The sequence below is a fragment of the Oenanthe melanoleuca genome, chromosome 3, assembly GCF_029582105.1.
Source record: "Oenanthe melanoleuca isolate GR-GAL-2019-014 chromosome 3, OMel1.0, whole genome shotgun sequence".
In the NCBI taxonomy this organism is placed as follows: domain Eukaryota; kingdom Metazoa; phylum Chordata; class Aves; order Passeriformes; family Muscicapidae; genus Oenanthe; species Oenanthe melanoleuca.
This window is the reverse complement of record NC_079336.1, coordinates 77,425,314-77,452,902: the sequence shown is the minus strand read 5'-3', so window position 1 is coordinate 77,452,902 and position 27,589 is coordinate 77,425,314. Positions and strand designations below refer to the sequence as shown.

Genomic DNA, 27,589 nt, shown 5'->3' with positions numbered 1-27,589 from the left:
TTGATGCTCTTTTACATTGTGGAAGAGATAAGATGTGTGAAGCATTCACCCTTCCCTGTGTTCAGTTGCTGGGTCTGGAATGGAATGCGTTCTGCTGTCCTAATTGATTAAATGTCATCTATCATAACATAAAGAGATCAAACAGAATTATTTTTTCTCCCATGTTACCATTTAGAGCTCTCAATTCTTTGCGGATCATTAGCATATAATTTTCAGATGAGCTGGCCAGTAGGTCCCTAAATAAAAATTAGTAGAAAAGATTAGCTAGGAAAGCTAGACTGGTAATGAGCTGTTGCACTACAGTAATGTGATAGGTTTATAGTTCATATCTAGCCCTAATCAGTGCTAAGTGCAAGTTGTCAGCATTTGATAGCTAATTGGTATTTCTTGGAATTACAGTGCAACAAAATCACTGAAATGAAAATAAAGCTTTTCTTTATATACGACAAGTTACAGGTTAATTGTAAATGCTTGGGTCAAATACACCTCTTAGCTACACTATATGCAAATCAGCTGCGCTGAGGGAAGGTTCATGGGTTGTCAAAACTTCTCTGGTCCCTTTTGGGTAATTATTATTTTTTAAAAATTTATACAGTAGTGTCTTTGAAAAGGCCCTTTAAGCCTTTTGCATGTATTTAATCTGTCACACAACACACAAAAAATCCCTTAAACCTGAACTACTGAAGAATATTAACAATGGAATGACAACTCAAACTCTCGTAGCAGTCCTTTTCTTAATGATTTTGTTTACTCTCTGTTCATTTTAGAACTGCTGTCCTCCCACAGAATTAATTGGATATAAAGTCATAACATGGATCTGAAAATTATAAGGCAGGAATAATCTAAGCCACTGGATAGGAAAGACTTAAAAGCCTGGCTAACTTGTCATCTGTGAGCTGAGATTTTTTTCATTGCACAGCTATAAATAGGTGGCTCTAATCACTCTCATAGTGCTAATATGGGAAATGTCCTCTCTGTCCTCAGTAGCTGATGGTGGGAATGACTGCTATGCACAAAGTTGTGCTTCCAAACTGTGAACCCAGACAAACTCTGTGAGCAGAACTTCCTCTGACATGTGTGTCTGAGAGAATTTTAGCTATCTCTTGAGAGGCTAAAGCATACATGGTCTCACAATCTCATCGCTAGTCATCTAAATACATTTTTTAATTGGCTGTTAAATTGGCCATTTCCAATCAGATTTAATACAGGCACAGGCCTGTAGATGTGAGGTCTGTGCAAGACTTGAGACTTGAGGCTGAGCCATGAAGGTGTGATGACTCTGCTCTGCTGCATGCTGGTTTGCCAGCCAGCTGAGCCAAATGCCAGCCAGCATCCATGAACCAGCAAGAAGAGAGGACAGAGCTGCAACTGAAGGAGGTGAGTTAGGTGGGATGTGGCAAGGTGGGGTTGAGGGGACAGCCAAAGTATGGAAAATGGGGTAACACAGGACACAAACTCAGAGAAACTAGCCTTCATTACTTCCTCTGTTCGTAGAACAACGTCTTCATTTATCCAGATCCTCTCCATTTGAAATGCAATTGCATGAATATATTTTCCTACTGAGTAAAATTCATAGAGTCAGCAGACAAACTTCTCTCTAAATGATTTGCTCATCAGTGTGTGGAGGAGGAGAGGGAAGAGTAGAGAAAAGAGAGGATTTCAAATGAGTTCACTGCTAAACCATCTGAATTAAATGATCAATTTTTGTTAGTGCAATAGCTGCAAAAGTTAATATTGAGATGTTTAGAAAGTCTTGCTGTGACAATAATTTGGTATTATCACTCAGATGTGAGAGGAACAAAACCTAAAACTGAGTTGAAACTGACTTTAAAGTAAATCCAGACAACAAATACTGCCTTCTCAGATGGTGAATCTTGAAATATCTTGACTGTTCCCAAGACCAGGAAATCTGGAACAGATGTCTGTGCATTTAAATTCAACCCTGCTTTCAAGATGGGGATACATTAGGATACTACCTTCTGCATACAGCCCTTGCCCTCTGTTCTATGCAGATGTGGTGCCTAATGTCTACATGAAAGAAATTTAATCTGTCTAGATCTGAGTAAATGCTTGAATTGGTGTCCCCTGAGAATTTACTAGTTCAGCTGAAGAAGGCAAGGAGCAGTAAGATGCATCAAGTAGTGAAGACTGCAGAGACAATTGTAGGAGCTATCAAACTAGAGGGAAGGCTACGAGGGAAGCTCTTCAAGGAGCAGTTTTAGGAGAGGTTTTATTTGGTGTTATTACCAGCAGCCTTGGCACACAAAGCAGGAACATGCTAATCATAGTGGCTGCTTCCACAAAGCTGAGAGCTATCATCTGTACAAAGGCAGATCAGAACATCAGATGGGAGCAGCTGTGGGACCTCGAGGGCTCCAGTAATACAAATGGCACTGATGCAAGGTCCCTGATGGACTGCTAATAATTTCTGATGCAATCTGGGAGCTCATCAGCTAGAAAGGGGATGGGGTGTGTGCTGATTTAAGCATGCTGGCTGATGATCACAGGTGTCCACAGCTAAATTAACAGTGACAAGGTAATGAAATCTGAGGAGATACTAGGAATGACAGCAGAAAAATAGTAATAGTTATGCAAGGCGCTAGCAGTTCCTCTCCTGGGTGCACTGCTGTTCTTCCATATAGATGAAGGATGAATTGAGACTGAAGAAAGCACAAGAAAGTCTGGCAAGGGGAGTATTTCACATGAGAGAAAATGAAATTAATTTGGCTTGCATACCCAAATAGAATTAAGAGATAGAGAGCACGTGTCTGTACATGTGGCCATGAGCATTCCCATCCCTGGGGAGGGAGAGCAATGGAAACCAAAGAGCATGAACAAATAGAAAAGGAGTTGGCATGACACTACTAAATGGAAATGTGTGGGGGCAGTTTTACAAAGCCATAATGTTTTTAAGGATGGGTTTTCTAAATGCTTAAGGAGGATTATATTGTTCTCTGTACTGGGTAGAGGCAGGAGCTAAAAATTCAGTTTCTTCTCAGCCCATACATCATCTGTGCTTTGATGCTGTCTCATGGGGCTTAGGTTCACAGGACCAAGCAATGCATTTCTTTCCTCCTTCTCCCTCTATGGTGGTTGTCCATGTGCTGTCTTTACCAGGATGACTGTCTTTCCTCCTGGCCTCTCTATGTCTCCAGATGTATTGGCCAGGGTTGGGTTGACTGAATGCTGAGGAAGTCTTTGCTGTGTCCTTAGGAGCTCACAGCAGGCATGCAGAGGGGATGCAGGAAGGAGGCTGCAGTTGGGCTGTAAACCTTTAAAAGCCAGTTTTAAGAATGTAAGAATGGCTGTACTGATTCAGGCCAAATGTCCTTATAGCATCCTGTCTGTCTAAATTCAACAGCAGATGCCAAGGATAGAGTGTAAGGCTAAAATAAGTACTTTGCCAAAAAGTACTCAAGCCTCAACTATTTTCAGCTGTGGGAATTTCTGAGTATCAGCAGCAGCTTTGTAAACAGAAGTAGGACCTTCCAGGCACATTGGAAATTATTCCAATCTGAGGCTTTTTAAAGATAGTTAAAGTTTGAAAGGATCTTTTTATGAAAGACTGGTTCAGCTTACCTATGAAATTTTGTTTTCGTTCTTCTTGTATTTTGAACAGCTAACCTTAAGAGAGATCTTTTTGTGATTTAAAATTAAATACATACAACCTTTAGTATCATATATTGCTTTCTGCCACTCACAGCTCTGTTCTGACTATCAGCCTTGTGGAGAGGCAGCTGTTAACATGGAAATATTCAAATTTATAGCTCTTTTTCTGAGCAGAATAGATATAATACTGGGCTCTAAAGCAAGTTCTGGTCTCCTCAGGTAAAACAGCGAGCAACTGTAGGAACATTTCTTACTACAAATGTAACAATTGCTAACCAGCAAGTTTCAGAGAGTTCATTTCCTTTACTGTGGCAGGCTATGAGAAGATCTCTGAAGTGTTAGATATACAAGAGGCTATTGAGAATCTTGTCTAATCAATGTTACTACAGTGGGCAAAATAAATCTATTTAAAGGGGGAGTGAAACTTCAGATAACATGAAAAATGCATCACTTTAATTTTTAAATTGCTGCATGGATGAAGATAAATGTATTGATACAGCCTATCTCCAGTTGATTTAAATAGCAAATATATAGATTAAAAATATTTATATACCAATTTTGTTACTTTTACTTACAGTACATTGCACTTGCATAGCCTGGAGTCCCTCAGGGTTTTTTTAGGCTCCTCTATGAATGAAGTATGATGGAGTGTGAGAGATATAAAAGAATAAAAACATTTAGTTTCCTTATGCCTGTGTTTATGGATGACAGAATTCCCGCTGCCCTGCACCAGCTGCTAGATTTGGTCCTGTGCTGCCAAAACTGTCATCATAAACCTGCCTGTGGTTCCACAGTTTAATTTCCTGCCATGTATTTGACGTCAGAAGGGACTGGTTTAGTCTTTGTCTCATGTATCCTGTCACTAAATCTGTAAAAACCCAGTTCAGATGCTGATGAAGCTTATGGGAGCTATTCTGGAGATTTCAGTGACAGCTGGGTTTGGACCACAGTGCCAGTGGATTTCAATTAATAAAATCCTGATTTTGGGGGCTGGTTTGTGGATTTAACCAAAACACAGGCACAGGCAGGGATTTTTTATCTGTCTATGATCTTTATTTGCCATGCAAGTCACCATCATCCCTGCTATTGCTCAGCCTGTCTCATCACATCTCTAAATCAGCCAGTTGTGTGAGTAGCTCAGCCCATCTGTGGCTGAGAGTTTTGGCTGTCTGATAGCCATTCATTTTTATGTGAAAGGAGTTCCTGCTGTCTCTCCACTTCCTAACAAGGTCACCCCACCCCTATTGACTGTTGGCAGTACAAATATAGAGGCCAAGGATTTGCAGGCCACAGAGTGCTCTGTTCACTTGATTCTGCAAGCGTTGTTGCAGGTGTCTAAGAAACTTATTTTGACCCTTGAGTAAATTGTAAAGAAAATACAGGCCTTGAAGTGCAATTGGCTTCCAGACCTAGGTTTTTAAAGAAATAGGTGTAATGGAGAAAGTCAGCTTTCTTACTCTTCTCTAAAGTAAAGGAACATGTGAAGTTAGCTAGCTAAGTCCATACTTACCCCTATTACTTACCCTGATTTTTAGAGAGTTATACATATTGTCTGGGATCTTTGTGTATTCCCTGTACATGCCAATACATTATTCTTAAATGGAAGTCATGGGTATTTAATTTGTAGATGGTTTGGAGCTGAACAACCGGGTCCAGTGTGTGTCTGCTGGAAATGGCAGATGACATTAAAAATTCCTCCTTTTTGGAACTTGCTTCACCTGCTTAATTCCCATCCCAGTTGGCAGATGGCTTGGCTGCTGCAAAGTTCATCTTCCTTGACAACAGACAGGGATTGCTTCTTTTATCAGGTTTTAGCAGTTTCATGCATCTCCGTGAATCAATTTGGAGCTGTATGTGAAAAGGAAATTTAAAAGGTATGACATTGATTACCAGAAAAGGAAGCATGACTTGGGGCTTCTGACTGTATATTTTGCTTTAATGTTGATGGTTTCGTGTTTTCACTGCTTTACATTGGGTTTTGACAGTTTTTAGTCAGGACCCAGTATCATGTCAGTGCCTTTTTTTTTTTGCTGTTGATCTAAATGAACAGTTTTGTGAGCACCAGCATCAAGAACATAATGTTTCTAACAACTTGTCTCTCAGTCTGGCATCTAAAAGTGTGTAAATATGGGCCAAAAATATTCCTGTGCTTGGGAATTTCTCTCATCTCTGTGCTTTCTCTGGTGTGTTCAAGAATAGAATTGAAGACATTTATCTCAATTCTGTGGGAGCACAAGTAAGATTTCTCTCCATCCACCCAGCTGCTAATCCTTCCAGCATTTACAGAGACTTACTATCTTCAAACTTTGCATATTATTTTCTCAAACTTTTTTCCAATTTGCCAAAAGCCTAGAAGTTTATTTCTGAAGGTGATAAGACAACCTTGTGTGCAGGTGCAGAGGCAGTATGAGCTGCTGAGCCTAACTTTCTTTGGGGAATATATCTAATGAGCAGCATACATGAACTGTAAAATTTCCATATCATTAATGAAAACCAAAGTCTGCTTTCTTTTTTCTTTTTTTTTCCCTTTCCACATGGGAGTATGTGCACTTCCATTGCCCTCTGCTATAATGCTGCAGTCTGAAGGCTCTTGGAGGTTGACATATAAAATCTTACTTATCAAAATGTGAAGTATTTTGCTTAGTGACCTTCCCAGTTTCCTGGAGATGTTATCTATTTACACAAGGAGCAGTGCCAAGTGGAGTGGTTTCTGAAACTGAACAGCAGTCAATTTATTTTCAGGTACCACTCCATTTGGGATTGCAATTAGAATAACTAGAGCTGCTCTCCAGCACAGGAAACTGGGAAGGTCATGCTGCCAAATTGTTGGCGTCTTGATGAAGGAGTGTAAACTGCTGTCACTAGTGCAGATCAAATGAGCCTCAGCAGAATGAAGTAATTATGAGAGCCTCCCAAAAGATCCTGAATATTCATGTATCAATTACAAATATTTGCAGTTGATTTTCGTTTGAGGAATTAGCCCTGGTGTTCCACCCCTGGGTACATGTGGATCTGAGCCCTCCTTGGGGCTGGTGTGAAGGTGCTTTCCAGAGGGACTGGTGTGAAGGTGCTTTCCAGAATTGTCCTCAGCAGATTGTCAGGGAGTGTTTCTGCATGCTTTTCCTTGCTATGTGTTTCCCCCTGTGACTGCCCTAGAGGCACAGGCACTGTTCAGCTGCATTCCAAGCCTTCCCTTCCCAGCACTCCTGCTGCACTGTCAGGGCACTGGCAGCCCAGAGGAGAGGCAGGCAGGCTCCTGAGCTGCTCCCTTGCTATTCCATAGCAACTGTGTTGTCTTCTCATATAAAGGAACTAAACCATAAGATAAGCTGAGCCAAACCTGTGGTTGCCATAATACTTCCAAGTAAGGGAGCCAAGGAAGGAGGGACATGGGGAGAGAGAAGACATTTTCCTTCCGTTTATTAGTGTATCATGGTAGAAGTTTGCCTAGCCAAATGCAGAGTCCCTATTATTTATCATTGCTGGTTTTAACTGCAGGATTTTTTTTCTCCTGTAAATCACATTCTACTTATTGAGCATGTTTCTTTAACAAGTGGCATTGCTGATTTTGGGGAAACTGGCTTTAGTTCTAACGTAGAGTTGCTGAGCCTAATTAGCTCCCTGGATTAATTGAGTTTCTGTTTTTCAGCTAGCATTTATTAGGAGCTGGCACTGTAATGAGACAGACCACCACGATCCTTTTCATTTTGCTTATCTTTGAGCTTTGTTTGGATGTTTTAAATGGCTGCTTGTGAACAGTATTTGTTTCTGTGCCGTATTTCAAAGTACAGAGAGGAGAAGGATCATTTTTTCCATTTTCAGTGTACTTTTCTCTCTGAAATAATTACTGGCCTCAGCAGACCTGTGCTCCTAAATCACCTCCCCTCTCCCACCCCAAAACTTGAACTTGCTGTGACTTTAAGCTACATCTGGATCTCTGAGTTCTCATTAGAGTAACATACTGAGCTGTAAGGGTATATGTCTTCTGTTTGGTTTTGCCAGAGCTGGGGCAAAGGCTGAGAGGAACTTCTTTCTCTTGTTGGTTGAGTTTTTTGAATTAAGCTTATGTGACTTCTTCTCCACTGCTGGCACAAGACAGGAATGAGAAAATGGAGGAAATGTGTGTCTTTAGAGCTAGTGTGGTGGTGCCCAGCTTGGAGCTGGGCTGGCACTGTCAGAAGCCATGCAGACTTCAGTATGTAAAGGTAAAAGTGGAGTTATGTGATAGCCATGGCTTTACTGGGAGAGAGTTCTATTGTGATAGCAGTCAACAAGACCTTGAAAACATGGGGGACTTCTGTGTCATTTATGAATAACAGGGTACTCTTGTCAGTTTTGTGGACTGTTTAAGCTTTATCAGCTTTAGAGCAACTTTTGTACAAAAGTTACAGCTCTTGAATGAGCCCTTTTTATGGTGAGAGGGGTAGTTCCCTGGCTCCTGGGAGAAGAGGCCAACCCCCATCTTGCTACAATCTCCTTTCAGATGGTTATAGAGAATCTACAGTGAGATCTTCCCCCAGCCTCCTTTTCTCCAGACTGAACGACCCCCAGCTCCGTTGCCCTTCTCTGGACATGATCAAGCACCTCAATGTCCTTCTTGCAGTGAGTGGCCCAAAACTGAACTCATTTGAGGTGCAGCCTCACCAATGGGTTTTGTCCTTCTGTCATTGATTTGTTTTTCTGCCCTTGGTAAGAAGAAACAAAAGATGCTCTTTTGTGCATCTGCCACATGCTCCTAAGTTGTCACAGGCAAAAGGATTGTTCAGCAATATGAAATTTTCTCTTAGACAACAATTGTAGGGGGAACCCCCTACATTTTAAATGCACTTATACAAGTCCCATACTTGGCTGCAGCAACACTTTTCTCCTGCTTTTGACCTCTTGACTGCTGTAGTGTCACATCCCTTCCAGATGTGAAGTTCCCCAGTACTGAACCTGAGCCCAGTGTCCCCTTAGTGTGGTCCTTTCAGCTGGCTCCCCCTCTGCCATGAGCACAGTGTTCTGTGCTAGTGCACCTCATACAAGATATACTAACTGCAGTGGCAGTGGAAATTTCCACTCTGCTTCATTTTCCCTTCCAGGCTAGTCAGTTTCCTCCTGGAACAAGTCCATTGTCTCCCCAGTGCCTCGTTTCAGCAGGTGAAGAATTCCCCAGGTTAAAGGTCCAACACGTTGCCCATCTTTCTTGCACTGCCTCGTTTTGTTCTCCTAACAAAGCCAGGCTCACATGGCTGAACCTCCAAGGGCTTTATCTCCCCACCTGGACTCATTTTGCCTGTGCCTACACACATTGCTCCCATTTCCTCTCTCTTTCTCTATCAAAATTATTACCAGAAAGGAAAGACATAACTAAGCAAACTGTACTGGTTCATAGTGAACTCAGCTGTTACACACCTGTAACATCCACTGCTGGCTTGTGCTTTTTCAGCTATAAACTGTCCTTTGTAGAGATTATTCCCATGTAGTAAGAGCCAAAACCAAATATAGTCTTTATGTGGTTCCTTTGTTATGTAAACATTTATTACTGTGAATAAAGCAGTGCATCAGCTCAAAGGAGCAGAGTTAAGACTTGATGATCAAAAATGACTGTCATAGTTACTGAGATTTTTTTTCTTTGACATACCTCTATAAATAATTAGATTACAAGACACCTGAGGGCATACATCATCTGATGCTGTAACAATAACACCTGGAGGGAGTTGACAACTTTCTCCTTTTGGCCAAGTGCCTAGGAAGACACTAAGGTATATGAGTAATAGATAGCACACTGTCTTGCACTTCCTAAAGCTTAGCTGTACTATTGTATTGTCTCCCTTGTGGAATGTTATTATTCCTATTTCTGATGATGCTGCTGTTGTCATTGAATAGCCAAAATCTGCATAGTAGTGGGGTGAGAGGAAAGAGAAAACAAAGAAAATATTTGTTATTAAGGTGGGGGGGGCGGGGGGGAATGCAGGAAACAAAACAAAGTATGTAATACAATGGGGTAAATAATTGCACAGAAAAATCATTATTCCAACTGGAATAACTTCAGCTGGATCTTCCTCTCTAGTATTGCCTCATTTTTGTGAAACAATTCTGTGTTTGTGTCTCCCATACACAGGATAAAATGCTGGGCAACAAAAATTCTTGCGAATTTCCTGAGCAAAATATTTATTCTTATTGCTTTATTTTCTATTCATTAATTCTATTTTGCAGCCCTAAACAAAAGCAATTACCATTTGCCTCTTTTCTATGTAGCTCACTTTGAACACACAGATTTTCTTAAAATCTGGAGGACCTGGAAGAGGAAGATCCAGGAAGGCACTGAGCATTCTCTGCCCCCTCACCTGGCAGCATGATACAGCAGCCATGCCAAATTACAACCACATTTTGGGGCTGCTCTGCTGGGTGTCAGTGAACAGCTGGGGGGGAACTTGAGTGGGGAAAGGGTCCTTGAAGATCAGGCAGTGAGAGTGGAGGACATTAATAGGAGGAAGAGGGGGACAAAAGAGGAGTTTAATACTGGAAGAAGGTCTAGCAGTGATGCTGGAGGATGTCAAAGTCTGGTGTAGCTGCTTAGGCCACTGCAGGAAGAAACTGAGCTTTGCCAGGCTGTTTTTGGGAGGAACTGGGGATGAGTGTCATGGTATGAATAAGAACAAGCAAAAAGGTTAGATGGGGAAAGCCTGGGACAGACACTGATAGAAGAGTGTAGGATTGTCTGCTCAGAGAAGAGGATGTCAAATAGGGTATGAACATATGAGAGCACAGCTTTCCTACAGTGCAGGAAAGGAGCATGTTATTCCAAAGTCTTAGTGCTTTTCTACAGGTAGCAAATGCTAGCAAAACCCCCTGGTAAATTGTAAGTAATCTTTTCCTTCTCTACTGCTTGTCCAAACAAAAGGTGGCAGCCAGCTGCTGCTGCCAGCTAGTTTAGCAATTGAGGCTATTTGATACACTGGAATGTTCCAGGCTTGCTGATGTTTCATTGAAGTGTAACCACAAATCCACATGAAATTACATAAAATACATATAATAACAGCATTTGGATCATGAAATCAATTGCTAAAGGGTCAGAAAATTAATGGGTTATGGACTGTGTCCTTTAAGTGTTCTCTGTCCATCTTTTTTGAGACAGATAAAAGACCTGCTTTAGACATGACTAAGGACTGTATAGTGATGTGGTCATTGTCAATAAACATATGGAGGATGGGATGGAGGACTGTGGAAGAGAAGGGAGGTATTCTGAAAGGACCCAATACTACCTTCAGACTAGTTCAGACAATGTTCCTAAAATTTTTAGATGGGCTACTAATTGTATGCTCCTGGTTTTTTTGGGTATCCTGATTTGAGAACCAGCTGCCCCATTTGCTGTTCAAGATAAGTCTAAGTTAGCTGTACTTTGAATATGATGACTGTGTAATAATCAATACTGTGAAAGATCTGTGCTTCACACCAAACACCTATATTTAATGAAGTCTTCAATGTTTCAGGTGTTATCAGAGGAATATATACCTCACCTCAGAGGCATTAATCAGATATTGCATTGACAAGCTCCTCAGGGGGAAGAAAAAATTATAAAGAGCCTTTGAAGAAATTGGTCATTCAGAATTCAGAACAGAGTTTGTATAGTCCTAACAGTAAATAAGGCATAAATCCATACATTGCAAGGCAAGGATTAAATGAAAGATAATGTAACTTATGGTTCAGTGAGCACTGTTTATTCTGTGCAGGTTTCAAAGCAGGGCTCTAGTGGAAAAATAGCATCCAGTCACAAAATTAAAGACTAAATGTACACAGGCAACTGGGATATATGCAGTGTCCAAGGACACGTATCATGATATTGCATGCTTCATTCTTCAGTGTAAGATTTTGTGTTGTTTGAAGTTGAGTATAATTAATCATTCATGAGGAAGGGAAATACAGATATGTATAAGAGAAGCATGAAGATGTACATCTTTTCTTCTTACTGAAAGGAAGAACTACATCTTCCTCCTTAGTGAAAGGACTAATTTACATCGATCCCAATTTGCATGGTGGTCTCCGAAGAGAAGTAGAGAACACTGCTCATTGTAGCACTGCCATCTCTCTTGGTGAGGTTCAATACCTGCTAGGGTTCCTCTTGAGAGATTCAGAAAAACAGCAGGAAAACAGGTAAGTCCTTCAGCTGGAGGGCTGTTACTCTGTGGAGTGCACTGAAGCTCTCTGCCTGGCAGTCTGCACTCTGTGCCATGCCTGCTGACACACATCGTAGAGATACCGAGTTTATCTCCTGCACACAGGGCTCTTGCCTCTGGACTTTTCCAGAGCTACAGCTTTGCATGCTTTATTTTTGGTTTTTACCTGTGTGGGATATATAGGAATAATATTTAGTAGCTTTTTTTTCTGTAGCCATGATTGTCTAAGAAGCTAGGCAAGAAATGGTTTACAAGTAAAGGTAATGTATTTTATTGCACCAAGTGATCTAGATAGAAAAACAATGAGGTGACTTTTAAGTACTGAAAAGACTACAAAATTGACTTACTTATTGATATACAGGCTTTGGAGTCTGAAGTGTGGTATCCTGACCCCACCTTGAGTTTCTTGTGTGTTTTATATCCCCATAATCATGATGGTTTAGGGTAAATTTCCTGAACTATAAAAATATTAGTGGATGGGATAGAAATACATTTAAAATGAAGACAGGTATATAAAATGGAGTCATTGTGCTGCTCTGACCTATAATTTTTATTACTTTTGGAGCAGAACAGAAATAGACCATTAGCATTCCTGAAGTTCTCTTATTTGCCATGAAGACATTGATGCATTTCACTCTGCTGCTGTGAGAAATCTGGGACCTTCTGCTAGCCAGCCTCTGCTTAACACAGTGAGCAACATACACCTAGGAGCAGCAAATCCTCTGCTTTCTTCAAAACTTCCTGTGCCTTAGTTTGGTTTGCAGAGTCAGAGGATCAACAAAGGTCTTGATTCTCAAAGCCTTTCCAGTGCAGAAGTGGAGATCTCCTCTTTGTAAAACCTCTGCTTTCACAGGAAATTTTGCATTTTCAAGTAACAGCTCACAAATGACCTAATGATATAATTCATAGCCTTTCAATTTTTTCAGGCAGAAATACCATGCCAGCACTCAGAAGAACAAAGCATCTACTTTGTATCTCACACTGACTGCCAAGCAAATTTCAGTGAGACATCCAGAACATTTTACCAATATTTTAATTAAAGAGGATAGGGTGAATTAAAAATTTAGGCCACACAATTTTGTGTCTTATATTCTCATTTATTTTCTTTCATTCTTTCCTTCAGAAGTTAGTAGGTGAGAGCTGAACTTGTCTTATGACAATGTCCAGATTTGACCAAAAAATCTGTGTTTAGTAACTTTATTCCTCTTTATGTTATTTTTCAGTGTCCAGTAGTGACTTGAGATAAAGGTGAAGTTGAGAGTCAAAATGTAGCTTGTGCTGAATGAACAAACTCTGAAATTAGAAATCAGTGCTAGCTGGGCTTTTTACTGCTAGGTTCATGCTTCAATCCTTTACAAATCTGCCCTTTATTTCCCATCCATGTCAGAGGATGAATTATAAATAGATATTTCTTCAGTATCATTATTCTTCTTGCAAGTAGGTATTTCAGTACAAGGCAGATGGCACAGATTATTTTACATTCCTAATGCATACACCCCTAGGAGAGCCATGCCTCAGTGCTGATGCTGGCTGCATGGCAATGCATTCTCAGGAGACCAACATGCTTAGAATGTATTCTTTTGCACTTTCCCCTGTCGTCTCATGTTTTGCTATGATAGAAGCACTGGCAAATGAAAGGCTTGTTATTGATTTCTGTGGAGGTGTTAATAATTTCCGTGTTACTCTGCACTGGAGTGGCAGTAACTGATGTACAAAATTTGACATCTTAATTATTCCGTGATGGAAAGGAGGGACTCTAACCTGAGACACAGCAGCCTAGTAACTCTGGATCTGTGGGTTCAAAGCAGCCTTAGGTCACAAGTGAAAGGAGTGAGGCTGTCTCAGTATATCTTTGTGGATGTTTGTTTACTTCTCAAAGACACTAGACTGCCATCAATGTGTCTGGAGCAGATGGAAGCAGAAATCCTGAAACAAAAAATCTTTTATTTTCAGTATTTCTAGTTGACCTGAAACTGCAGGAAGCCTCAGGAGATGAGAACTCTCCAGAGCTATTGCATCAAAATACGCAGCCCAAATGCTATGTTTTATTCAATCAAAGAGAGAGGTCCCAGAGTTTTGGTGTTTGCCCATTGGTCCCATCCAGTAGGCATAGCTTCAGTTCCCAGCAGTTGCAGCTTTATGCAGAAATCTCAAGGGAATGAACAAGGACACACATGCACCATAGGTTGTTTGCAGATATTGAACAGTGAGCCCCAAAAATCCAATCTGTAACCACTGAAAGTACCACCATCCTTACAACAGTGAATGCAATTCCTTTAGTGATAGAAAAATATCAGGCTGTTGCTATCTTTGTTTCCAGATGTATGTAGCCATCATCCACAACCTTTAGCATAGGGGAGACACTCTTCAAGAGAATGCCATTTCCCAAATAACCATGCAGCTGACCTCTACACCATGGAGCTAAAGATCTCTTTAAAAATTGTATGTTGTGCATTTTTGACTACAGGATTAGTCAGGGCCACCTCAAAAGTATTATATATGCATCATTATTCTGTTAAAAGTCATATTTTCAGTCCGGTCACAGACAGCCCCATAATTAGGCATGAACATTTCAAAAGCTATCTGATGCTGAACAATAGAGTAAATGGCAAGAATAGAGTAAATGGCAAGAACAGAAAATTTGATTTCTGCCTCAGTGAAAGAAAAGATCTAATATGAAAGAACAATTGTGTGAAGTTTGAAGACTTGATTGGTTTTTATTTTACCAGCATCATCCAAAATTGACTTCGGTGACTTAACTGTTATTAATATCAAGTTACCCAATGCCCTAGAAGGTAACAAAAAAATTGTGTTCTCTAATCTAATCCAGTACCCTCTTGTCCCCCAGAGCTGGGCCAGGGTTTGTCTGTGCACTGTGCACTTGAAAAGAGCAGCAGTTTGATGTTTGCTGCTGTGGCTCCTTAACAGTCTCCTGTGCTGGTCTGCATCTCTCTGTTAGCAGTAGTAACAATGGAGAAGGACTGAGACCAAAAGGAGACAGAAAAGGGGAAATGGGAAACAAAAAGAAGTTTGAATTGTAGTCCAGGGTCTTTCAGCATGCTCAGCTGCACAACATAGTGCAAACCTGAGGAAGGAAACTAATTAGGATTCCATTAAAAAGAGGAGAAGATAACTTGCCAAGACCCACGTTACATCATGGTGGCCAAAGCGAAACCTTGCTGGCTAATGTAGCCTTAATTAATTTTATTTGCAGAGACAGCAAGCTGACCATGTTGCTGCGAGAGTCCTTGGGGAATATGAACTGCCGCACCACGATGATAGCTCACATTTCAGCTGCTGCAGGGAACTATGCTGAGACACTCTCCACCATCCAGATTGCCTCAAGGGTCCTCAGGATGAAGAAAAAGAAAACTAAGGTAAGACAATGTGCAACTCCCTTCTTATAGTGATGGAGGAAGGAGGAAGAAGGATTGTGAAGGATCCTTAACTGGGTGTAGCAGTATGTAACAAAATCAGTAATCAGTTCCAAAGTGTCTGTGTTGTATGTACCCAATCCTAGGCAAGTGTTAGAGAGCAATATCAGAGGAGTAAATGCTTCAGCTTCAGAGGAGTAAGTTGAGACACATCTATTGTAGCAGGTTTGTAAGCTGACCTTGTTTAATAATATAGCTGTCAGGGAGCATTTATTTTCCTTTATGCTCTTAGTGCTAATGAAATAATACGGAGTGAAACTGCTGTAGAGTTACAGAAAATTTGGATTAATTAAGAATTAGATTCTCTGTGCTTCTCAGAGAGTGTGAAAGCAAAATAAATGCAAAACAATTGTGTCCATTGCCAGCATTGAGGACCTTTTCATTCTTACTACTTCTAAATATGGGTGATAGATTTTCCTAGTAGAGTCAAGATGGACTATATCCATTTTCATGTTAGAGAGTTCTGGTTGCTTCTGTGCAACTTATGGTGTGAATTGGACAGAATAAGTGAATTTTATGCCTTTAATTTAAACTGGCAGACTAACAAAAGCTTTTTTTGTCAATTGATTGAAGAGAGACAGATGAAGGGTTCAGTCCACACACCATCAGAGCACTGTGTCTCCAGAGACCTCTGAGAGCACGTTATATAATTCCACACACTGGTAGTATGGGGTCATATGTAATGAGTTTTTCTTGCTCCTCTTCAAATACACAAATGTACACACACATACACAAAATCAGCAAAGCCTTTACCAAATATCTGATTTCTTTGGTCAGGCTCGGTTAAGGGAGGTATCTTAATCCATATTTTTAGTACTTTTTTTTTTTTTTTGTTAGTCATATGATCTTAAGTGAGACTCAGAGCTGGGGCTTTGGGTTCTCCATTATTGAACATCAATGTGTGTTTGCTTTAGGGCTGTGGATAAGCAGCTTCAGAGCTCTGTGCCTTAGTTTAGTGATCTCGCAGTTCATGTGTGACCACTAATTTGTTGTGTATGCAGTTTGTGCAAGGACCAGCTTGCAATGCTGAAATGTCATAGACTCTCTCTCTCTCTCTCTCTCTCATGTTGCAGTACACATCAAGCTCTTCTGGAGGAGAGAGCTCTTGTGAGGAGGGCCGGATGCGAAGGCCAACCCAGCTGAGGCCTTTCCACTCTAGAAACACTGTGGACCCAGACTTCCCTATTTTGCACTTATCAAGTGATCCTGATTATTCATCCAGCAGCGAGCAGTCGTGTGACACGGTGATCTACGTTGGCCCCAATGGCACTGCCCTTTCTGACAAGGAGCTGACGGATAACGAGGGTCCCCCTGACTTTGTTCCCATCGTTCCTGCTCTGCAAAAGACCAAAAATGAGGGCAGGTTGGAGGAAGTTAGTGAATCCGGGCCCAGCACATCTGAAAGAGACTGCCTGAAGTGCAACACCTTTGCAGAGCTCCAGGAGAGACTGGATTGCATAGATGGCAGCGAAGAGACTGACAAATTTCCCTTTGAAGAGATGCCTGCTCAATTTAGCTCAGACCAGATGTCTAAGTGTGCTGTCTCAAGCCAGCTGGCAGAGCTTAGCCACTTACCAGAGTCAGATAAGGAAGATACCATGCTGGAATGTCAGCATCCTGATAGAGAAGCTAAGGAAAATACAAATACAACACCCAGCAAAACTAGGAGAAATCACTCCCCTGTTCCTTCTGGAGCTCTTAGCAATCTTTCAACTCCTTCTTCTCCCAGAAGTGTAACAGGCAGCTCTAGTAAAGAGCTTAACTCTTGCCAGTTAGCACACAGCACCAGCTTGCAGAGCAGCAGAGAAGGGCTCAACACCTGTGGATTTGTGGAAGGCAAACCTCGGCCAATGGGTTCACCCCGGCTTGGCATTGCAAGTCTCTCAAAGACATCTGAGTATAAACCACCAACTTCTCCTTCCCAGAGGTGCAAGGTCTACACACAGAAAGGAGTCCTGCCTAGCTCCACTCCCCCACCAGCTCCCCTGGGTAAGGATGCTGCCATGACATCTACTGAATCTTTATTACAGCCAGAAATCCGGACCCCACCAGTAGGCATGAGCCCTCAGATCATGAAAAAGTCAGTGTCATCCAACAATGGGGATTTTGAAGAGACCGTTCTCAGTGAAGATCAGCAACAAAGCATTTCTCCAGAATCCAAGAAGGAGATTCTGAGCACAACCATGGTGACTGTGCAGCAGCCATTGGAGCTGAATGGAGAGGATGAGCTTGTGTTCACCCTTGTGGAAGAGCTGACCATTAGTGGTGTCCTTGACAATGGGCGCCCGACCAGTATCATCAGTTTTAACAGTGACTGCTCTGTGCAGGCTTTGGCCTCTGGCTCTAGGCCAGTCAGTATCATCAGCAGCATCTCTGAAGATCTTGAATGTTATTCCAGTGCAACTCCTGTGTCTGAAGTCAGCATCACACAGTTCCTTCCTCTTCCAAAGCTGAGTCTGGATGACAAACCCCAAGATGATGGCAGCAGGCGCTCATCCATCAGCTCGTGGTTGAGTGAAATGAGCACGGGGAGTGACGGTGAACAGTCGTGCCACAGCTTCATAGCCCAGGCGTGCTATGGGCATGGGGAAGCTATGGCAGAACCCCCTGTTTCTGAGTTTGCAAGCACCATACAAAGTGCCAGCATGATCTGTGTAAGTGACAAACAGAAGTCAGTGACTGACAACATGCTTATACTGTCGGAAATGGGGGAAGAAGCTTTCAGCAAAGTGCCACCCATCAAAGGCTGTAAAATATCAGCTCTAGGCAAAACTACTGTCACAATCAAAAACACAGCAAGTCTTAGCAGCTGTGAAGGCTACATCCCGATGAAGACGAACATTACTGTGTATCCATGCATTGCTGTTAATTCCTTCAAAGCTCAAGGCACTGGTGATGCTGCACCAGCTGTAACTTCAGACCCAAAGGCTGTTCATCCCCATGATGGGAAAGAACCCACTGCTAAGAAGGTTATCAAATTTGAAGACCCTTGGTTGAAGAGAGAAGATGATGTTAAAAAGGACACCTCTGGGAGCAGTGACGGGCCAAGGCCTGATACAGTCACTGTTTCAGCTAAGCCTGAGCACAGCACAAAACAGTCCGCTGTGGACAGGTTTAGCACCAGTAGTGGGGATGCCTCTATTTCCCCAGGCTCTGACAGTCTAAAAAGGATTGTGGATGGGTGTGAGGTGGCAGCATCCAGCTCTGCAACCCAAAGCCCTGTTCATTCCAGTGATGGCTTTAAGAATTGTAGCCTCCCTCGAGGGCTCACAAAGGCAAGCAGGGTGGAGGAATCTGACAGTCATCTCCATCCCACTTCTACGGACGGCAGTGGAGTCAGTTCTCCTGCCCTCCCCCAGTTTTCTAAGGCTAGTCTTGACAAGAAAATGGCCTCTCCCAAACACTGCATACTCACTCGTCCCAAAGGGACCCCTCCTCTGCCACCTGTGAGAAAATCAAGCTTGGATCAGAAGAACAGAGCCAGCCCCCAGCACAGTGCAGCCAGCAGCACCACGAGCAGTCCCTCAAGCCAGCCTGTGTCCTTTCTGGCCAGCTTCCCCGAGGAGCAGAATGCCAAACAAAAAGGCTCTGCCATAGACAGCAGCATCAACAACAGCAGCAGCAAGCTCTTCAGTGCCAAGCTGGAGCAGCTCGCCAGCAGGACCAACTCCCTAGGGAGGTCCACAGGAAGCCACTACGAGTGCTTGTCGCTGGAAAGAGCAGAAAGTCTGTCCTCTGTGAGCTCCAAAATGAGCCCTGGCAGAGACACCACCATGCCCAGGGCTGGAAGGAGCCTCAGCCGCAGTGCCATGTCCTCCCCCACCAACTCGGGCCTCTCTCAGTCCGCAGGTGCCTCCCCAAAAGCCAGCCAGTCCAAGATCTCCGCTGTCAGCAAGCTCCTGCTGGCAAGTCCCAAGGCCCGCAGCCTCTCCGCCTCCGCCACCAAAACGCTCAGCTTCTCCACCAAGTCCCTGCCGCAGTCGGTGGGGCAGAGCTCCAGTTTGCCCCCAAGTGGGAAGAACATGTCCTGGTCAATGCAGTCTCTGGGCAGAAGCCGGGGCTCCAGCCTTGCTTCCAAGCTGCCCCTCCGAGCCGTCAACGGGCGGATTTCAGAGCTGCTCCAAGGCAGCGCCAGTGCCAGGGCCGTGCAGGGAAGCTCGGAGCCGGAGGAGCGCGGGGCCCTGCCCGGGGACGAGAAGCCAGCTGTTCACATGCTGCCTTCGCCTTACAGCAAGATCACCCCTCCTCGCAAACCCCACCGCTGCAGCAGCGGCCACGGCAGCGACAACAGCAGCGTGCTGAGCGGGGAGCTGCCCCCTGCCATGGGGAAAACAGCCCTCTTCTACCACAGCGGGGGCAGCAGCGGCTACGAGAGCATGATGAGGGACAGCGAGGCCACGGGGAGCGCCTCCTCAGCGCAGGACTCCATGAGCGAGAACAGCAGCTCCGCCAGCGGCCGGTGCCGCAGCCTCAAAGCCCCAAAGAAGCGACTGAATGCAGGTGAGCTTGTGGTGCTGGCAGAGGGACAGACCAAAGCAGATTAGTACCAGGCTGGCCTAAGGGTGAGCTAGTTAAATACCAGCTCCATCCCTTAGCTGGGAAGCAAGGACACGGTAAGTATCCTAGGCTCTGCCTGTTTTTGGAACATATATTAATCCTGTGTGGTTGTATTGCCTTTGCTGTGGAGTCTCCTCCTGACCTCTTTCTCTTTGTTTTACTTTAGATGAACAAAAGCTGGTTAGTGTTACCAGTGACAGCCACATTCAAGTATTTATTTATACAAATATTCTTCTGATTTGATTCCAGAAAGGTGCTTTAATATGTACGTTTCAGCCCAAGACCACAGTCTTGCTGTATCTTTTGTAAGCCAACTTCTGCTCCGTGTTTGCTCTGGATGTGCAAAGGTGCAAGATGCCCTACATCTGAAACCACTGCTGAGTTCCTTCTCCCCACATAGAAGATGGAATAAAAATATGTCCATGTCCCTTGAAAGATGTTATCCCGTACCTGAGACTCTTGTCTTTTTAGTTGTGGCTCCTTTTCCCAGAAATCTATTGATAACAAATAATAGATAATATTAAGAACAATATATGGGAACTACTGCCCTATAACATGTTAAAATCTGAAACTTTTCTAGTGATCATGGAATGGATTGGGAAGGCTTCATCTTTGTTCCAACATAATCCCCAGTAGCTTCACTCTACATCAGGATTCTTTAATTAGATAGCAAGAGCCTCCTGGATCATATCATAAGAGTCTGTGCAGGTAACTCCACTAGAGCAAGTTTCATAAAGTTGCAGAACGGGGATGGGGGCCATTCTTGAGCTGGTCAGCTCACATTTTTCCTGGGTGCTGTTTTCCCAACCTGTAGTGCAAGTACTTCATAATCTACTTCTGAAAATAATTCAGGTTGACATTGGACTTGGTGGCACAGGTATGTGGAATATCAGTAGCTATTTATTCTACAGTAGCTGTGCCTGTCCAAAATGTGTTTTTCTCATAGCATTCCTAATTCTCCAGCCATTCCACTTGCCGTGATACTCTCCTCTGGAATTCATTCCAGTGAATGGAGCAATGCATAACTCTCACTTTCTTTATGCTCTGGTACCAGAAAGAACATGTGCAGCACAGATGTGAATGCAATAGATAACTGCTATTAAAACAACATCCATAAAAGCATAGCTGATTGTACCTGTTCAGGGGATGCATCTGAAAGTGATCATTCTACGTAATGCAAGCCCAGAACAAATGACTGAATATTTCTAAAGCAAACTTTGCATCCTCTGAGAAAATCTCTTTACCTAGCCCTTCAGTTAAGTGGTACTAAATTGATTGTCCTCTAAAAACCCCTTTCAAATATAAACTTTTAATAATAACTTGCAACGAAGATAAGGATAATTTCTGTCTTGTGGAAAAGGAAAACAAAGCTGTCCACGGAGATGGCATTTGTGGGTGTAAACTGACAATTCGATTGTGTCTTGTGGAGAAGCTGCCAATCTAATATGGACTTTTTTCACTGGTCATTTAGATGGAAAAGTTTATCAAGTTCTGTGAAAACAGGCAGATGTGCAGATGAGGGAACAGATTAGATACTAGAGAATGTCTCCTTATTTCCCAAAGGGAGATATTTTACAAAAATACTCTGAGAAAACTTCAGGCAGAGTCTCTGGATTCTTTAGACTCCAGAGTTCATGTCCAAACTCATTCACTAGAGGACCAGGATTTGTTTACTGTGATGCTCACAAAACTGCTTGTTTCATTTCACTTCTCTCTGCTTTGATAGAACATTGGAGGCTGGACAAGGCTGGAAATATGAGTGACAAAGGCATTGTCTTTGTAGTGTTCTAATTACAAACGAGCTTCATATGTGTGTGTCACACTTTATACCAGGACTGTATTTTGGCTCACAGGTTTGGCTTTGATAATACCTGTGCAGGACTAAACATTGTGTCAGTGGTCATGAGAAGAGAATTGTTGAAAGAGAGATCTATTTGACACTCAGGTTTAAGATTCTTCTTGTAGCAGTCTGAAGGACACACCAGCAAAGAGCCTACCTGGTAGAACAGTGACACTGGTTTGTCATACAGTGCATGTATGCAAAATTAGCAAGTGCTGGCTTAAGTATGAACCTTTCATTAGCAGGAAAAATGAGGAGTCCTAGCTTTGCTGCTTTTTTACTGCTGTGTAACATTTGACCTGTCTTTTTCCCCAAATAGACCTTTTTTTGGCTGGCCAGGAGATTAATCTCTTATTCTACCTGTTGTTGTGAGTTGGTTCCTCTCTCCTTCGTCAGCAGCATTGCAATTATCTGCCTGATGCTGGACATGAATCTCTGGGGTGAAGGGTTTTCAGTGAGGAGCCTGTCTGTGTCCTTGGAAATTGCCTGCCCCCATGGACTCAGCATAGCCTGGCACACTGACCTCCCTTAAAGTAATTTACAAGGCTTCGCTCTTAATTCAGCATGCCACCTGATGTGAAGAGATTCTCAGCGTATAATCTCTGATACATTTTACTTTTGAGAAGGATTCTCTTTATCAGCAAGTAATTCCTGTATTGTTTGGAATGACTCGTGTATAAGTGCAACCAGGGGTTTTATGGAAATTTTAAAAACTCAATCTTTACCACCATCCCTATTTCTAGCAGAAAACCACTGCCCAGAAATTAATCAGGCTTCACTTTCATATAACCCAGCTCCTGTTTGCATTTGGTCCTGCAGCAGTGAAATCATAATTCTGTTTTGATGTGTTTGATAATAGTACAATTTTTCACATGTCAGCAGATTTATGATGGCATAAAACCAGGATTATTACTTCAATGCAGGAGAACATGAAGGAGGATTTAAGATATAAGGGAGAATAGAGCTGTTCGCAAATGCATTTTTATTGTATAATGAAAAAATGTGAAGTTTTGCAATCTTTCATCCTCTGTAGCATCTCCTTTCTTATAGTGTGAGTGTTATCTCTTAAGGAACACTTTTTAATGAAAAAGACAGCACACAAAGGTTCTGAGATTTTAAAAGACAGGTATTATTTTAATACAAAGTGTCAAGAGCATTGGACCTTTCCTGATTTGCGGTCACAGATCCACTGTGCTGTAATGGATATGGCACTATAGATATGCTCATTTCAGGTCAGGCAACCTTGTCCACTTTATTTATGATTATTATTAACAGAAATGCTAGCTGTCAGACACGATCAACATGAATCAGCCCAAGGCCCCTGTAAAAGGAGCTATAAAGAGTCTTTAAGAGAATCACCAGAAGATCTCACAATTACTTTTGAAGTTCTGACACATTGGAGAGACATCATTTTTTTCTCGAGATTAAGATCTTGTCTTTCAGTGCTCTTAAGTGCATTATTTGTATGTGTAGGTGCTTCTGCCCTCAATGTCATACATGAAGCATCATACCTACAATGACAGCTTTTGAAGTATAAAGCTAGTTCATATCCTTCACTGTTAGCCTAAGGTTAATTTTTGGGCTGTGCCTGGGTACCTGTACAGTTCACAGACAGTGCAGTACAAAATCATGTATGTAAAAAATTAGAAGAAACTAATAGTAAAAAAAAAATTCCTTTTGCATTTTGGTACCTATTGAAAAATCATGTGTTTGCCTCATGAAGCACATAAGCCTTTCCCCTGAAGCTAACTTATGAATTTAATAAACATTCCTATTTTTCCAACAGCTAACATTGGTTCTCTAACATCATATCAGCGTATATTGGCCCAAAGTGACTGTGGCAGAAACAAAACTATTTAGCCCTGATCTACAGTTGTACATTTCAATGCTTTGTGTAGCTTCTCTTTAATCCACACTGTGATGTAAGTATTATTCCAGACCCCATTTTACAGATGGAGAAATGAAGGTAGAAGTGTTACTGACTTGCCTAATGCCCTCAGTCAAGTGAGAGCCAGATCCAGGGTTGAATTACAGGCACCCTTGGCTCCTAACCTCAGCCACACCTGGCTCTGCCATACATCCTCTTCTGCCCTTGCTGAGCAATGGAAAACAGATCCATTTTTTATTTTCCTTTTGTGGCAGGCCCTTCTTCCTTCTCCTCCTGCATCTCAGCCATATTTCTGTCTCTGGCTCCAGCCTCCTCTCTCTTGGGTAGGCACTGCTGTCTTGAGCAAGGCATTGAAATGCTAGGGCATAATTTGTACAGTTAAAAGTTGCAGCAGTTATTTATTATTTCTTAACTCTTCAGAAATTCCAGTGCTGCTCCATGGAAAGGCAGGGATAAGAATGCTCTTATAACACATACTCCTGTGTATGTTCAGAAGGTGCATTCTGGTTGAACTTCAGTTTTACAAAGCTGTATTTGTATCCCTGGGGTGCAACAGATACGAGATGGAGGCAGGCAGGGCAGCAAATCAGGGCTGCAAGATCTGTGTTGTAGTCTCTGGTGTGCTGCTGGTTCACTGTATCACCTTGGGCAACTCGTGTAATTTCTGTGTTCTCTTGTGTTCTCCTTTGATTCCTCTAGTTGAGGCTTTTTGGAGCTGAGTCTGAGCTTGGAGCTTTGCTGGTGCTGGGGTTTCTGCCAGCAGGGTGAAACACTGAGGGCAGTGATCAGTGGCCCAAGCAGGGCTGGGGGAGCAGCAGGTGAGCAGCAGGTGCTGGTGTGGACCACTGGTGTGCACAGCTGGTGTGCTCCTCTCATGGGAGCAGAACTGGCACGGGGCATGAGAAAAAGATGTGAGGCAGCTCAAAGACATCAGACTTTGGGCATAAAGTCCTTCTCAGGAAAGCACTTTCCAGTTGGGTAAGTCAGGGCCACTGATGCTTAACATGTTAAGTATCAGTGAGCATCAAAAAACAAAAATCTAAGAGATACTATTGAAAGTCAGGCCAAGTAGAAACAAGACTTTGGGAAAATTCCAAAGGTTGAATTCCTGAAGTTTAAAGCTATGACCTGAATTGGGGTTGCATATCTCAGAATCTGGAGTACCCTGCTTTTGTCAGTACAGGATAGGATTTGGGTGTATGTGTGTGTGTTTGTTCTTTGCACGGGGAGCTATCTGACATCACATAATTAAAGATTCAGCATTTGATGACATTTGTAATAAAGTTTCATGACTCCTTGCAGCTCTTTCTCGGTACTAACTTTCAACACCAAAGAAGAGCAAATTACTACATGATTTTAAACATTTTAATAAAAAGACAGACTGTTAAGACATGACTAACTATCTACAATTAGCCTCCTTTTTTCTCATGCTAGTGTGCTCTGGGTTTCACTAGTGGGATAGTTTTAAAGATGGAGATTCAGACATTCCTGAAAACTCTATACTTGAACATATTTACTCTCTGGAAGCACTTAGCCCCTTCTATGAAAGCAGCAGAAAAAGCCAGAGGCTGAATCTATGGACTGTAAATTATGAATGTCTGTCTCCAACCAATATTGCAAAGCATCACATTTTGAAACATGGCCAAAATGATAATGATGAAACAAAACACCGACAAAGAGAGTCTGAGCTTTTCTTGTTGAATCCAAGTGAAAAGGAATTTGGTTCATGTTTAGACTGCCTAAGGCACAGTGTGGGGAGCTGAAAATTGCCTTTTGTATCAGAAAGCTGTAGGGCACCTCCAGCATTTCTTCTTTAACTTGCTTACAAGTGATGGTAGCTAATTGATATCCTGTATTATGCCTTTACCATGACAAAGGATGTTTGGAATTATATGAGTAAATGCTTCTTTGCATGCAGGTGACCACTTTATGCATGTGACTTGCTGACTGGACAGCCCTGGGGTGAGTAGAGGGAGGGGAAGCGCAGGCTTCAGCTCCAATTTTTTTTTTTTGTTCATTAAAACAACAGCATTGATTTTCCCAGGTCAAAGCCAGGCCATTTCATGCAGCAAATCTGTGTTGAAAGGGATCAGAGTAATCATTTTTTACACGCTTGACTACTGCATGCCAGCACTGAGCTTTCAGCCACATGAACATAGGAATGATTTAATAGAGGAAGTGGCAGCAGGCTATTGTGTGCAGTGAAGGCTCCATGTAACATGCATGACTGACTCGCACACCATTAGGCTGGGTGTAAATAAAACCTGCTCCTGACACTGCCACAGAATTGGCTCACTGGAATGCCTCCACCACTGTCCTGTTGGGAGCTAATGTTCTGGCTTTAGAGCCCTTCCCCCTCCAGCCTCTGCCTTTGCTGTCCAAGTGACTGGAGCAGCTCTCCAGTACAGTGCTGTAGTAATAATAACCAGCTTCTTAAATAATGCCACAATGCTGACAAATACCTGTTAAGCCAAAATGCAGCCTGAAGAGAGAGAATTGTTTAGAAAAGACTCTGGTTGTGTTCTCTTTGCTAGGAATTGTGGGTGATGTGCATCTGCCCTGGAGCATCTCCCCAATTACTTGTCAACCTGCCAGGCTGCAGGAGGGCTGATTTCTGATCTGGTTTCAGCAGTACTTGTTCACCAGCTCTAAACTGCCCTGAAAAGCTTCTTTTAAAGACAGACAGTAATTCAGAAAGCAAGGTTAAGAAATAAACTGGGTACATAGAAGTGAACTCTGTTGATAGAAAAAAATTAGAAGTTGGCTGTATATCAATCTGTTCCTTATACCAGTAGAGAAACAACATATCTAGCATAGATATGGATGGAATATTATTAAAAAGCATTGCTTTATTCTGATAAATAGGAAACAAGTGATTTCTTGCCTCAAGTGTCCTTAATTCTTATCAATTCACAACAGTGGGCTTGCATAACTGTCAATACAGAATATTGCCTGAGTTATTTTACAGTGAGATGGATGTAGAAAATTTTCTTCTGAATGATGGATCCTCTCAGTGTATCCTATTCCAGGTGTTTGGGTGTAACATGGTCCTTTCTATACAATCTGTGTAATCTGAGTTGTGAGGATGGGTGATTGCTGTTTAGATTTTCTGGCAATATAGGCCTTGGTTTTTTGGTGTTTGGAGTACTGACCTCAAGATGGGCACCATAAATACTTCTGATGAAGTCCCTGCATCATCAGAGGGGCCTTCCACTTGAAAACACTGGCAATGACTTCCCCTTCAGGAGGGGAACTGTGCAAAATGTATGAAAATCCATCGAGTGAATAGCTGTGTGCTCTGCACTGGGCAAAGTGCACTGTAAAATAAACTAGGAGAAAAGAGGTCAAAGGAAAGGGGAGGAGTTGGTTCAGTCATGGACAATTGACCATGAGGGCAGATCCCACCAGGAAATGAGAGGCAAAGTCAGCATCACATTTTCAAGTCAAACAGAGCAGGAGCCCTGTTGTCAGACAGTGGGGAGCAGCAGAGGAAATAGGATAGATAATCTTTGCTAGTAAGAAAAGTTTGATGCTACAACTGACAGTGCTATTGCTATTGGAGCCACAGAAGGAATAATGTGAGCTTAGAGGTATGGCTCTAGTTAGCCAGGTCTGTTTTTTGTCATTTCCTTGGACTGTCTGGTGAGAAAAACCAAAATGCTGAAGAACAGGTTCTGTATAGAAAGGCATTTTACATCCCGTAACATTTAATGCTGTGGGGAATAGCTTTGGTTCCACATCCTGCCTTTGAACAGACAGTATAAACTTCTGAAATGATGTTATATGAAGTCACAGTTTCATTTTCTGTTTTGAAACACCCTGAAATTTTTCGGACAGCAGTTGTTTTGCATCCCATTTGGATGTATCCTGCTTAGAAGAGATATGCATCACGCTGTTTGTCATTAAGATTTTGTACTTGCAGTTTTTCCTTTTACCTTTTTCACAGGCAAGATGCTCAATCTGGAATGTGTGCTTGGAAAGCAGCCTAAGGGGAATACTCCAAAATATACAACACTTAAACAATACCAGACTTTTTAGAACTTTTGCCCTGGTCAACACACACTTTTATGAGCACACATCCTTTTGCAGTTTGGCAATTTTG

At 42.4% G+C, this 27,589-nt stretch overlaps 1 protein-coding gene across 1 annotated transcript in view; it reads left to right on the top strand.

The window, feature by feature from the left end:
* KIF26B (kinesin family member 26B) overlaps window positions 1–27,589 on the top strand; it is a 197,498-nt gene that overhangs the window by 156,886 nt on the left and 13,023 nt on the right. Inside the window, exons 11-12 of the mRNA XM_056486973.1 lie at window positions 14,983–15,145; window positions 16,276–19,702. Coding sequence (XP_056342948.1) covers window positions 14,983–15,145; window positions 16,276–19,702 — 3,590 coding nt within the window. The remainder of the gene's footprint in view (window positions 1–14,982; window positions 15,146–16,275; window positions 19,703–27,589) is intronic.